The following is a 12,090-nucleotide window of genomic DNA, read 5'->3' as shown; positions in this document are numbered from 1 at the left end:
TGTGTGTGTGTGTGTGTGTGTGTGTGTGTGTGTGTGTATATAGGTATAGTATTTCTGTGGATCGTGAGTTTGTCTTTTCCTCGGTGCTATGTTGTCATGGATTTTGGTATATATAATTCACAGGAGGGGGTGTGGAGTGTAAAAAAAGCTTTTTTTTTTTTTTTTTTTTTTATGTTCTGAGGTTCAGTATTTTTTGTGTCGAACCTATGGTCTTTCAGTGTTTTGGACTTGATTTGTATGTTGGGTTTACAGAAATGTATGTGTGTGTGGGCATGTGATTTTTATAAATATATCAGTAATAAATATATATATATATCTTCATATGCACACATACACACACTACTAGGTTTACGAAAGAGTGGCATTGATTCTTTGTATGGAGAGTACTTTGAGAATTGTAGTGAGATTAATGATGAACAAAAATGTTTTTGTCACTCGCATTCATGTTATGCTTGACAGAGTTTTTGCTGAGATTACAAAACTAGTACTTTTTCCTAGTGGTGATTATTAATTCAATATATTCATAAACAAGTTATGAATTATACTAAATGCAAAAATATTTGTGATGTTATGTTTATTCAGCTACTAAAAGTCTTAAACATTTATGACTGAACCACTGGGGTACTTTACATGTATGGAAAAGAATCTGTTCCGTATTTTCTTAGATTAATGGTATTTTTAGCACTGCAGGTTACTTACTATTTAAATAATGTGATCTGTATTTTAAAATGTTCATGTGAATATCTGTACCTAGTGGAGACTTAAGACAGACTTAAGAAGAGTAGTCTGTGACATGGATTGGAGCTCCTGATTCATAGCACCATTGTGCAAGGGAAGTCTGAGCCATATATTTAGATCACTCTTATTATATCAGTACAGAATGTGATTCCTGTTAAGTAAGTATCAGTGAGATATCAAAAGGCACCTCCTTATTATTCAGTAATTTTCACCATTTAAGGTTTTTAAGCTGTAAATTCACATGTTCAGATGCAGGCGTATAAATAAACTGTGGTTAGCTGTATTGTTATGATTGCATTTGAACGTACATATTTTGTTTTAAGAACTCTTTGCTTGAAAGTTTGTGTGAAATGTTTTTTCTGTCTAAGTGAGTCATTATGGTACTTGGATGGAAATGTGTTGCAGTGGGTGTTTTATTTTTTTCTGGTATATAAAATAAACATGTACTTGAAGTCATCCTTGGTCTGCTACAAGTATTATCTCAAATAAGTTTAAGTCCAGCTGACTATAGTGTTTTGATCTTTGATACATGTCTTTGAATCTTTCTTGCAATAGTCATAGGCTGTCTTCTGCCCTTATGCTAAGAGTTTAGTTACTGTTTAGTTTGTCACAATTTATTGATGTAGGAAAAATACAAACGCAGTTGAATTTTTATGCAGCTAGGTCATGTAGGCATGTACAGAATACATTGTGGGTCCAGCCCACTTGAAATCTCTGGACACTCTGATGTTTATTTCATCATCAGCTTAGATGTACTAATATGAATCACTAGTATAATGTTTCAGTCTTGGCACAGTTCGGATATGTCTCCCGTATGGTATTAATTTGTGTGCTGACTACAGTGTTTACTGAAATGTTCCTATTTGTTCATTTTGCATCTGTACTATTTTTTAATCTTTTCTCTTTTTTTTTTCCTTTAAGGGAATCTTCTCTGTTACCTGTCCTCATGCTGATATATTTCTTGTTGCGAGGATAGAAAAGGTTCTGCAAGGGGGCATTGCACATTGCGCCGAACCCTACATGAAGAGTTCAGACTCAGCTAAGGTATTCATACATTTGTATGCAAGACAGTTAAATTCGTGACTGGTATCTGTCAGATGAATTCTAGAGCAGCATGAAACAGTAGAGTGTATAGTCATATAATAAAAAAAAATGTTCATCTTTGTTTTACTTTATAAATTACTATGTAACACTAGATTTTGCAAACTACTTTTATATTTAATTTTTTCCCGACACCACACAAGCTCATTTCATTTACTTCCTAGAGGCACAGCATTAGACCCATCTCCAGTTCTCTGTTCTGTAAAGGCATACTTTGAAACATACATATAAGCCAGTGGAAGAGATGCAGTGATCCACAAGGTCTACATGGTTCTTATATTTAGCCCACATAATACTGACCTTCCTATTTCTTTATTCTATCTGTTCTGCATTTCTTGATTTGTTTGTTAAGGTGTTTGCCTTACAAACACAAGGTGCAGGGTTTGAGTCTCACAAGGGATAATTGGCTAGGCTTAAAATGGCTCGCAAGGGCAGTTAGCTTAGCACTAATCTATGAACCTATGAACTTATGTTAAATGAAATTATTTCTTGCTGTCTGGCAGGCCATTTCAGGGACTACCAGGAATTGTAGCTTCACTGTTTTTAGACTTGAATATTTCACTTTTCAGCTGCTATCCATACCCCCATCTATACCTTTTCTTTTATTTTCCTTCATAACTCTGTACTACACTTCCATAATAATGTGTTGAATCCACTTGCCATTTTCCTGGTCTTTACTCTTCGGTCTCCTTGCATATGTAGTCTCTTGCCAGGTCAGTATCCCTGATCTGTGAAGTTACAATGGGCTTTATCCTCTCCTTTTCTGTAAGGCCTTTAAAGCTGTGTGTAATGTGCCAGACATAACCTAGTCACACCCTTACTATGCAGTTTAGTGTTGACCTGGCCTAAGTAATAGCCTGCTTGCACTTTGTTGCACAATTGATTTAGGAATAATGAGTCCTCCAAAGTCGTCTTCTTCTCTGAAAGTGCATTTTCTTTTGCCTGTGCTTTAATATCAAGGATAATGATGAGATGGAGATTTTCTTTCTGAGAGTTTAAAAGTAAAATTTAACATTAAGAGATCATTCGGGTAGTGAAGGTTCTTGAAACGTTGTCATCTGTGTAATGATGCAGCATGCTAAATTCAGTTAGGAATCTTGTGATATTAATAGCGACACCATCTGTCAGTTAACTTAATTCTATACCTGTTGGTTACATGGTAAAGAAAAATGGAGCCCTGACTGTGACCCTGATAACTTGTGGTTCAGCTTGCAGGTCAAACTACTGTGGGAGTTGACTGGGGAATAGTATAGGAGTGAGTAGTCAGTGCCCTGTGTGATGGGATGCCAGTTTGGTCCTTCTACTCAACCACTGTCTGGAAGAGATTAAAAGCATTGCCAGACAACAGGAAACTGAGTGAAAGTGAAGACTGGGATCTTTCAAGCCATGCATTGTATTGTGGGGCCATTGTGAAAGAACAGACCTCAGAGTCTGGTGTTTCAGGCCTGACACAGGCAGTACAGTCATTAGCTGCCAAGGGTGGAGCAGTAGGACATAATAGAAAATCCAAAGAATGACCAGGATGACTTTCTTCCGACAGCTGACTTACATTTCACTGTCTGCTTTAAGCTGCAGAACTTTGCTGAAGCAGATCTCATTTGGAATGTTTAGACCTTCCTAAAGCATGTAATGTGGGTATGGAACAGCAATCAAAGCAGGAGAAAAAAAGAGAACTGTTTGGCTATTGAAGGGGGCTATTGTTGAGGGGCCAAAAAGAGAAAAAAAAATTGTAACCATTTTCCTGACTACCCGTATAGAAAATGTCACTGGTAGAAAAGTTGCATTTAATGGTATTTCTTTGTCTCAAAACAGTCTATTTTTCTGTTTGTTTAGTTTTTAAAACATTTAGACAGTCAAAACTCAGATTTCCTTATATCAATGAATAAGGTGGAATGCCTCATTTGAAATATGTTTTATAGACTTTCTAAGTTGGAGTTGCTTATGAAATGTAGTATTCCTTGATATGATGAATGAAAACTGTAAAGGTAAATCATTTTGCCTGATGTCTCATGAATTGTTTGATTTTGAGTTCAACGTGTTATACATGATCCACTTTTTGTGTATTGTGTGTATTGTTTTGTGGCCTGCTAAACACCAGTTCACTCCCACAACCTCTGTACGGCCTCGTTTAGGTTCTGTGATGAAAGCCTTCAGTTATCTGTAGATGTACAAGTATAATACACTGATGGTACTCTTCTGTAGCCAGTACTGGCTTATGCTGTGCTTTCAGAAGTGGGTCTTTGCTGCAGATGTAGCCTTTTGATTATGAGTACTTCATCTGAATTTACAAAACCTTAGGTTTCAAGGTGTTTTCTGAAGATCCTGCATGAGTTGCAGGGCCTAGATTGTGGTGTTATTGGCAGCTCAGCAAAAGAAAAATAGATATGCTGGCTTCCAACACCTTAGATAAATGTTTTAAAGATCTATATTTGTAAAATTTTTGCTATATTTTTTAGATTGCCATACTTAAGTCATTAGTTAATATTTTCATAAAGCACCACCTTTGTGGGTATATATCTATTGTTGATGTAAATACTTCGATAAAGAGATGGAGCAGGTATTTTGGCCTTTGAAAATCTTTGCCATTCTGACATAATGTCATTAGTTTCATCTACCTTTGTCTGAATGTTTATATTTATGTCTGTAAGTAACTATGTTATAGTATTGTCTTGTGTATAATATTTTGATTACTTTCATTTCACATTTGCTTTACTTCTTGTCCAACATCCCATTTCAGCCAAATCCTTAAGTATCTCACACTGTCATGACCCCACAAAAAGGGTAAACATTGTATCTACTAATGTGTTAATGTGTTGTGGATATAGTTACTTTAGCCTTTGCATTTGCTATAAGCTGCTGTTCTGTTAACTATTTCAATTTATCAAATATAATTGTCATATGTTTTGGATTGGTAACAAATATCTGCAGAAGGGGCCATTTTCTTTAGTATTTCTCCATTTATATCCAGTTATGTTTAATTGTCTTTGGTCTGTGGCTAATGGCTCTAAATATAAATCAACGTATAATAATGAAAGTGGACAACTCTGGCTAGTTCCTCTTATAAGGCTCAACTGTTTAGACAGATCATCACCACACTCCACCTTATCTTAAGCTCCTCTGTGGATATTAAATATTGTCCCTGTTAGTGGAAACAAATGCCTCAAGGTATTTTTTCATAAATTTCCAGCTCACTCTGTCAAATGTTTCTCAGCATCCAAAACTATTAACACTAATATGCTATTATTGCCGTATACATCCTTTTGAATCATAAGGGTTTTGTCACTATTGTCAAATGTTTCCCTACCTTCTATAATTCGGCAGTGATCCAGATCTAGTACTCTTGACATTATCTTTGACATTCTTCTTTCCAAAATTGCCATAAACACTTTATCATCATTTAGAATTGAAACAGGTCTGTATGATCCCGGATCACAGGGATCTCCCCATCTTTGGTATAACTACCATAACAACTTTCTATATCAAAGGCACATGCCCTTCCACAAAAATATTGTTTAAATTACTAGTCAGATTTTTTTATCTCCTGACCATTCTTTCTCCACACTTCTCTTTGAATTGTGTCACTAACATAAGAGTTTTCCGTGCATTCTGGTTTCACATTAATTCTTTAATTTGGTTTTCTTTATTATTTTTTTTTGTTAGTACCCCTCTTTCAATTTCTTTTAACCAGAGAAATTGCAATTACCTGAAATGTTACCTTTTCCTGTGTATTAATCTGAGACTGTACATCTTGTTTATATAGTGTACTAAATTAATTCACCATTAGACCCATAATTATTTTTGTGTCTACTTCTGTTTTCACAATTCCTGAGATTAGTTTATTATGTTTCAATCTTTTGTAGCTTCAACATTAAGCCAACAATTTTTGGTTGTTCTAGGTTTTAATAAAAAAGCCACTGCTCTACATTCATTCCTGTTTTCTAAACAGTCTTGCATAGACATTCTAGCTTATTTGGATTGCTTTTCAACTTGGGTTCTTATTCTTTTTTGCTTCTGCAAATCCCTTACTTTTTAAAACCCCTGCTATTCCATATCTCATTTGTTTTCATTGTGACCACATTTCTTATCTTCAGCTTGCAATTATCCCAGTTCTTTGCAAGGTCGTTACTGCTTAGGATTAAATCTAATAGCATATCAGTTAAAGTTTGATCATTCATTAAATGGCCTCCTTTTCAGAAGGAATATTGGAAAATGCTGTTTCTTACCTTGTACTTCTACTGGTTCACAAAACTTAATTTGTGTAGGTGTGTGGTCTGATGCTGTCAACAGACTTATTTTCGTAGGTCAGACCATGGTACAGTATTCTTTCAGTGTGTGACATCTATCTAATCTTCCCAGGAACCATGTCTCATTAAAATGTATATTTCACTTAGCTCTGCTGTATTTTCATTACATCAGTAAGGAAAATGCATACAGATATTCTAATGTGCCCTTAGTTTATAAGAATATGATCTAAGGGAAGAAATGCTTGATTTAATATAGGTGAATAGACATATTAAGATCGATGATGGAAATCGATTACAGAAAGTAAATAAAACCCAAAATGTTAGAAGTTTGATAAAACAGATGAACACAGTAATCAAGGCTATTCACAGAAATTTGTGTGATATAACCAAAGTCAATAAGATATAATAAGGTGTAGCAAAATTAACAGCAGATAGTCTTACCACATAAGCACAGGCAATAAGGGAAAGGACAGGAAAAAATTGAATGCTATCATGGAAGTATCAAATAGAGAAAACTATAAAGCAGTTAAGACAAGAAGTGTCATTGTTACAAGAGTACAGACGAAGGAACAGATCAGAAAAATGCTTAGAAAGACAGACGTGATAAAAGCAACACTCCGTATCAGAAGAGACCAGGATCTATTATATACTATTGTAAATAATAAACTAAAGATATCAGCACATGCAGAAAAACTTAGAAGATATGCAGATACATATAAAGGAAAAGTATAAAATAAGCAATTCATTGATGACCCAAAAATGTTTTATAAAGAACTGGGAAAAAGAAGAAATAGACACGTTAAAGAAATATCTAAGAAGACCCGGTGGAACATAAAAAAAGATACTGAATGGATAGAAGAAGTAAAAGAAACCGTAAAAAGTTCAAATGTGCAGGATATGAAATGGGATAAAGAAACGGCCAGAGAAATTTAAACAAAATTAAGAAAGCATCTAATTGGAAAGCCTCAGGCCTAAGTGCAGTACCTAACCTTGGGCTAAAAGTCTTAACATCTTCGCACAAAGATTTAGCCCTGAGTAAGAACCATATATCCCCAATAGACACCAAACTGATTAACAACAGGAAAAACAGCACTTCTCCTTAAGAGTGTTAACCTACAAGCTATCCTAAAAATTATAGACCTATAACATGCTTTCTGATGATGTATAAACTATGTACTGGAATTGATGCTGGTAGAGTTTATAGTAATGTAGAAGAAAACTCAATCATGGCAAGAGAACAAAAAGGTAATAAAAGGAAGTCATGTGGAACAAAGGATCATTTGTTGTTGGCATGACTAGACTGCAAAAAACTGTTTGACAGAGTTTCACATTCATGGATAAAGGAGTGTTTACAGATGCATAAGATACACCACACCCTACACTGATCTATTACATTACAGTGACTAGGAAACTGTGGCAAACCACTCTGCAGCTAATCCGTGATAAAGGACCAATTATTATCCCAGTTCCAGGGTGACTGTTACTGCTGCTCTTTAGTCTTGCCTTTAACTTATTAAGCTATCCTAAAAACTATAGATCAATAACTTGCCCTCTGATGATGTATAAACTATATACTGGAATGGGTTACAATTTGGCTCTAGAAAACAACAAAGTGTAACGACTTCTCATCTTCTTTTTGTGGATGATTTAAAACTGTATAGCTCATCAGACGAGGAACTGAAAACAACTGCAAGTGGTCATAACTTTCTCAAATAATCTAAGAATGTCATTTAGTCTTGATAAATGTGCAAAAGCAACCTTTAAAGCAGGAAAGCTGCAGCACCTGAGGAAGGAAAGTGATATAGGAACTTGAGCAGGAGGATGCATATAAATGTTTGGACATTGATAAAGGGTCATCAATAAAACAAGAACAACTGTGAACAAAACTTAAGAATATTGTAGAAAACTAAAATTAATACTAAAAACAGGGCTGACATCTAAGAACAAAGTCCAAGCTATAAACTAACTTGCTCTTACTGTTCCTACTTAGTTTTGGGGTGATTGACCGGCTCCAAAAGGTATTGGATTAGTTGGACAGGAAAACAAGAAAAATGCTTCACACTTATCAAATGATTTATAAAAATCAGTATATACCAAGATTATATATTCGCCATTCTGAGGGAGATATGGGACTCCTTGAAATTGATTACATGTATAGATCTACAATCATAAGATTGCATACATATCTGCTGACCTCACAAGATCCAAGTGTAGTGAAAGTTTTAAAACATGAGAATAAGTCTAAGATGACTTCCCTGCTAAGATCAGAAGAAGCAGAATGGTGTCAAGTGGGAATGGAAATCAAACCAGAAGTAGACAAAAAATTAGGCAGCAACTGAAAGTGCCAAAAACAAAAGAAAGAATATTTTTATTTTTTATTTTTATTTAACATTTGTTGACCGGGAAAGTCCGACTAAGTTCCACAGATCCTGTTTTCAGTGGAGACCTGGGGAGAAATGCTCCAGAAGCATGTCTTTAGAATGTGGGAGGAAACCCACGCGAACGCAGGGAGAACATGCAAACTCCACACAGAAGGCACCCCAGCCGAGAATCGAACCGGAGAACCTCTTGCTGTGAGGCGACAGCATTAACCGCTGCACCACTGAGCCACCCAAAATATAAGGTAAAGAATCAGATGAGAAGGAAAGAAATGTAGAAAAGGAATAAATATAGATGTCCTTCTATTCTGCTGTTGCAGTATTTAGTGCCTAGGGTGCACAGTACATCGCACGTAGGCTGCTATTGGATGTAGGTTATAAAAGCGATGTACACATGCACCATTCTCAGAATTTTTGCCGCCAGACAGAACGCATCATCTGTACGTACGGTCTGCTTGCTGAAGAAATTTCAATCTCAATGTCTCAGATAAGTGCCTCATTGGGGAATCCTTTTATTCTTTTTAGTTGTGTATAGGGTTTAATGTCATCCAAGAAGGGCTAATGCCAATGTGGCCATAGATTCCACATAAGTACAACCACCAACAGTGCCTTTTCTGTCTTGGGCATTCCCGTGAACAGGCTGAACCTGTAACCGAGGTCGTCTTGGAGCATGATTTCAGCACTTCCTTGGAGGTACCACTGGCATCCAGTACAGATGTCTAAGGGGAACCCAGACTCGTAATCTGTGTAGGCCCTAGGGGGAATCCCGGCCATTCTAGTTAGGGAGGAATTGGATTCAGACATAATCAAGTGTAGGCCTACATCCGGTCCACTGTCCCTACATAGAGTTGGCATTCCTAGCAAAAAGAAACAAAAGGTGAAAACATGTTTCTCCACATTCTGATCCTCAAAAAGATTGGCAGACCTTTTCTCAGAATATTTTTAATGCTCTCATGTCCCTTCGACCCCTTCCAGGAGTTACTGTACCTACCCTCTACCTGGACTGCTTCACGTCAAAAAAGGCTCAGGGAAAAAACCTCCTCAGAAGAGGAACAATCTTCTGATGAGGAGTCACTGGCCTATTCATCCCAGATCCCCTCCCCACTAGATTATGCTTCCACAGAGGAAGATATTAATGGGGGTGATTTACCAAATGTGGTTCTTTCCTTTAGTAACACCTTGACCAAGATGCAGGAACATTTCAAGTGATACAGTACTGAAATGTCAGATGTCCAAAAACGCTACTATGACTTACTGCAAGTGGACATCCCCCAGTCCCTCAGCTACTCCCCCTGCCCTTCCTGTATTCTTAGATATATTTGCATCTTCAAGCAAAACTCCAAATTCACTGCCTTCAGCACTTGAAAAAACAGATTTTATATGGTGCCTGGAGATTGCAAGTTATTATTCAGAGCACCCTCGGCTGACCCATCGGTCATCACTGTGGTTTCAGACAAACCCTCTAGGGTTCTTCCTTCAACCTCCCTGCTTCCTTCTGACAAGGACAGCAGACATTTAGAGAGACTGGGAAAAAACTGTATATGTCTGCCACTGTTACCTTTAGGGCAGTCAGCTACCAAACCCACATGACAAAATACTCTTTGGAACTCTTGTTGCAGTTATCTAAAATAATTTCTGATTTGCTTGATTCTGAGAATAAATCTCTGGCTATGTCCTTGTTGGGTGCAACCTCTCAGGTCACCCGCCACACAATTAAATGTAACTGACGCTTCAGAGGATTCTGCTAGGGCAGCTGTCTCAGGATCTGTCCTTAGAAGATTTGCATGGTTAAGACTCCATCCTTTACCAAATTGATGGTTGCTCCCCTGTACACTTCAGCCTTGTTTGGCCCTGCAGTTGCTGACCTATTTAAAACCTTGTGGGAGAAGTTAAAGGAGATGCAGGATTTAAAACACCTCCTAGTATCTCCTGACCCAAAATTCCAGAGAAATCTAGGCCACCTCATTCTAAGAAAAAAAAACATCTGAAAAGAGGTAACAATCATTTAGGACTCCTCAACTAGCCCCAACAGAAAAACAGCCCATTCCAGACAGGCCAGGGTCCTTTTGACTGTTTGGACCACAATATCACCACCACCCCTTTCCCTTCCCCTTTCTGTTTCATGTCCAGCTTGGGAAAACATTACTGAAGACTCCTGGATGTTTTCTATCACAAAAATGGATATTTCATGGTTTGGGAATCCCTACCTCCTTTCAGGGGCATTCCCCAACCACCTAAAGAACAGCTGCCGCTGTTTCCACAGGTGTTGCAAAACCTGCTGGATCAAGGCATCATTCAGTATATCCCTATTCAGCAAAGATGCAAGGAGGGTTATTCCAGAATGTTTCTAGTTCCAAGGAAAGAAGACTCTTGGAGACCTATCTTTAGACCTCTCCTTCCTCAACACCTTCCTGAAAGTACCTACTTTCAGGATGTTCACATTACAAACTCTGTTCCTTCTCTTCTTGCCTCAAGCCTTTATGGCCTTGACAGACATACCTTCATATTCCATTTCATCCCAGCCACAGGAAATATTTAAGGTTCTCTGTAGCCTCTGGACACTTTCAATTTTCAGCCTTGCTATTTGGTCTTTCTACTGCCCCAAGGGTATTCACAAAATGCCTAGCACCAGTGGTGTCATTCTGCAGACTGCAGGGTATCCAAGTTTTCCCATACCTGGATGATCTTCTTTTCAAAGCAGACATTTGAGAGGCACTAGAGCAAGATCTCAACCACACAATTTCCATCCTCCTTTCCCTGGGATTCATTGTAAATTTCCAAAAATCCATTCTCCCCATCACAGGACCACATTTTCCTGGGATGCAGAATTCAAACAGATCTCATGAAGATTTCCCTTCCCATTTGGAAGGTCCAGGAGCTCAGTGCTTTCTTTCAAAACCTCTTCTCCCTTTCACACATCTCAGCAAGAACCTTTCTCAGGATCCTGGGCTTCATGGCATCCACCATCCCTGTGCTCCCTCTGGAAAAAATGCACATGAGGATGTTGCAGTGTTCCCTGAAATCAGTGTGGACACAACATGCACACCCTCTGGAATTCCAAATTCCCCTTCTTCCCTGCTTGAAGAGAGAAATAACCTGGTGGATTCAATAACTTTCTGCCAACCCAGGCCTCCCACTTCATTCTCCTTCACCAGTACAAAAAAAGTACACAGACACCTCAGTTACAGGCTGGAGAGTAGCCTTCGGCTCCATGAAAGCAGAAGGCACCTGGTCACCCTCTCAAAGAAAAGATCACAGCAACATAAAATAAATGAGAACACTGCTGCTGGCACTCCAGGCCTTTCAGTCTCTTCTCATTCCAGGACCCTTAAAAATTTTCACAGACAACATGACAGTGCTCTTGTACTTGAACAAATGGAGAGGAACTAGGTCTTAACTCCTGTGCAGACTAGCCCTGCAAGTGTGAGAGCTGGCAGTCAAATTGCAAACACACATTCAGGCAGTATACATTCCCTCAAGCCTGAATGTATTGGCAGACACATTGAACAGGTCCAAAACACAGCTTCACAGGGACATGTTCTTGGACATTGTCCACTAGTAGGTTTCTCCACAAGTATGTCTCTTTGCTTCCTCCATGAACAGACAACTTCATCAATTTTGTGTCAGAG

The 12,090-nt window shown here is 37.9% G+C and overlaps 1 protein-coding gene across 10 annotated transcripts in view; it reads left to right on the top strand.

Moving 5' to 3' along the window:
• DOCK9 (dedicator of cytokinesis 9) overlaps positions 1-12,090 on the top strand; it is a 2,508,686-nt gene that overhangs the window by 1,617,536 nt on the left and 879,060 nt on the right. For all 10 annotated transcript variants that reach the window (XM_044071294.1, XM_044071300.1, XM_044071298.1 and 7 more), the window contains exon 13: positions 1,660-1,782. In XM_044071294.1, the coding sequence (XP_043927229.1) occupies positions 1,660-1,782 (123 nt within the window). The remainder of the gene's footprint in view (positions 1-1,659; positions 1,783-12,090) is intronic.

Source organism: Protopterus annectens, chromosome 5.part0, assembly GCF_019279795.1.
Source record: "Protopterus annectens isolate FY-2018-M chromosome 5.part0, PAN1.0, whole genome shotgun sequence".
Taxonomy (NCBI): Eukaryota; Metazoa; Chordata; order Ceratodontiformes; family Protopteridae; genus Protopterus; species Protopterus annectens.
The sequence above is the reverse complement of the archived record's forward strand: the minus strand, read 5'-3'. Positions and strand labels throughout refer to the sequence as shown.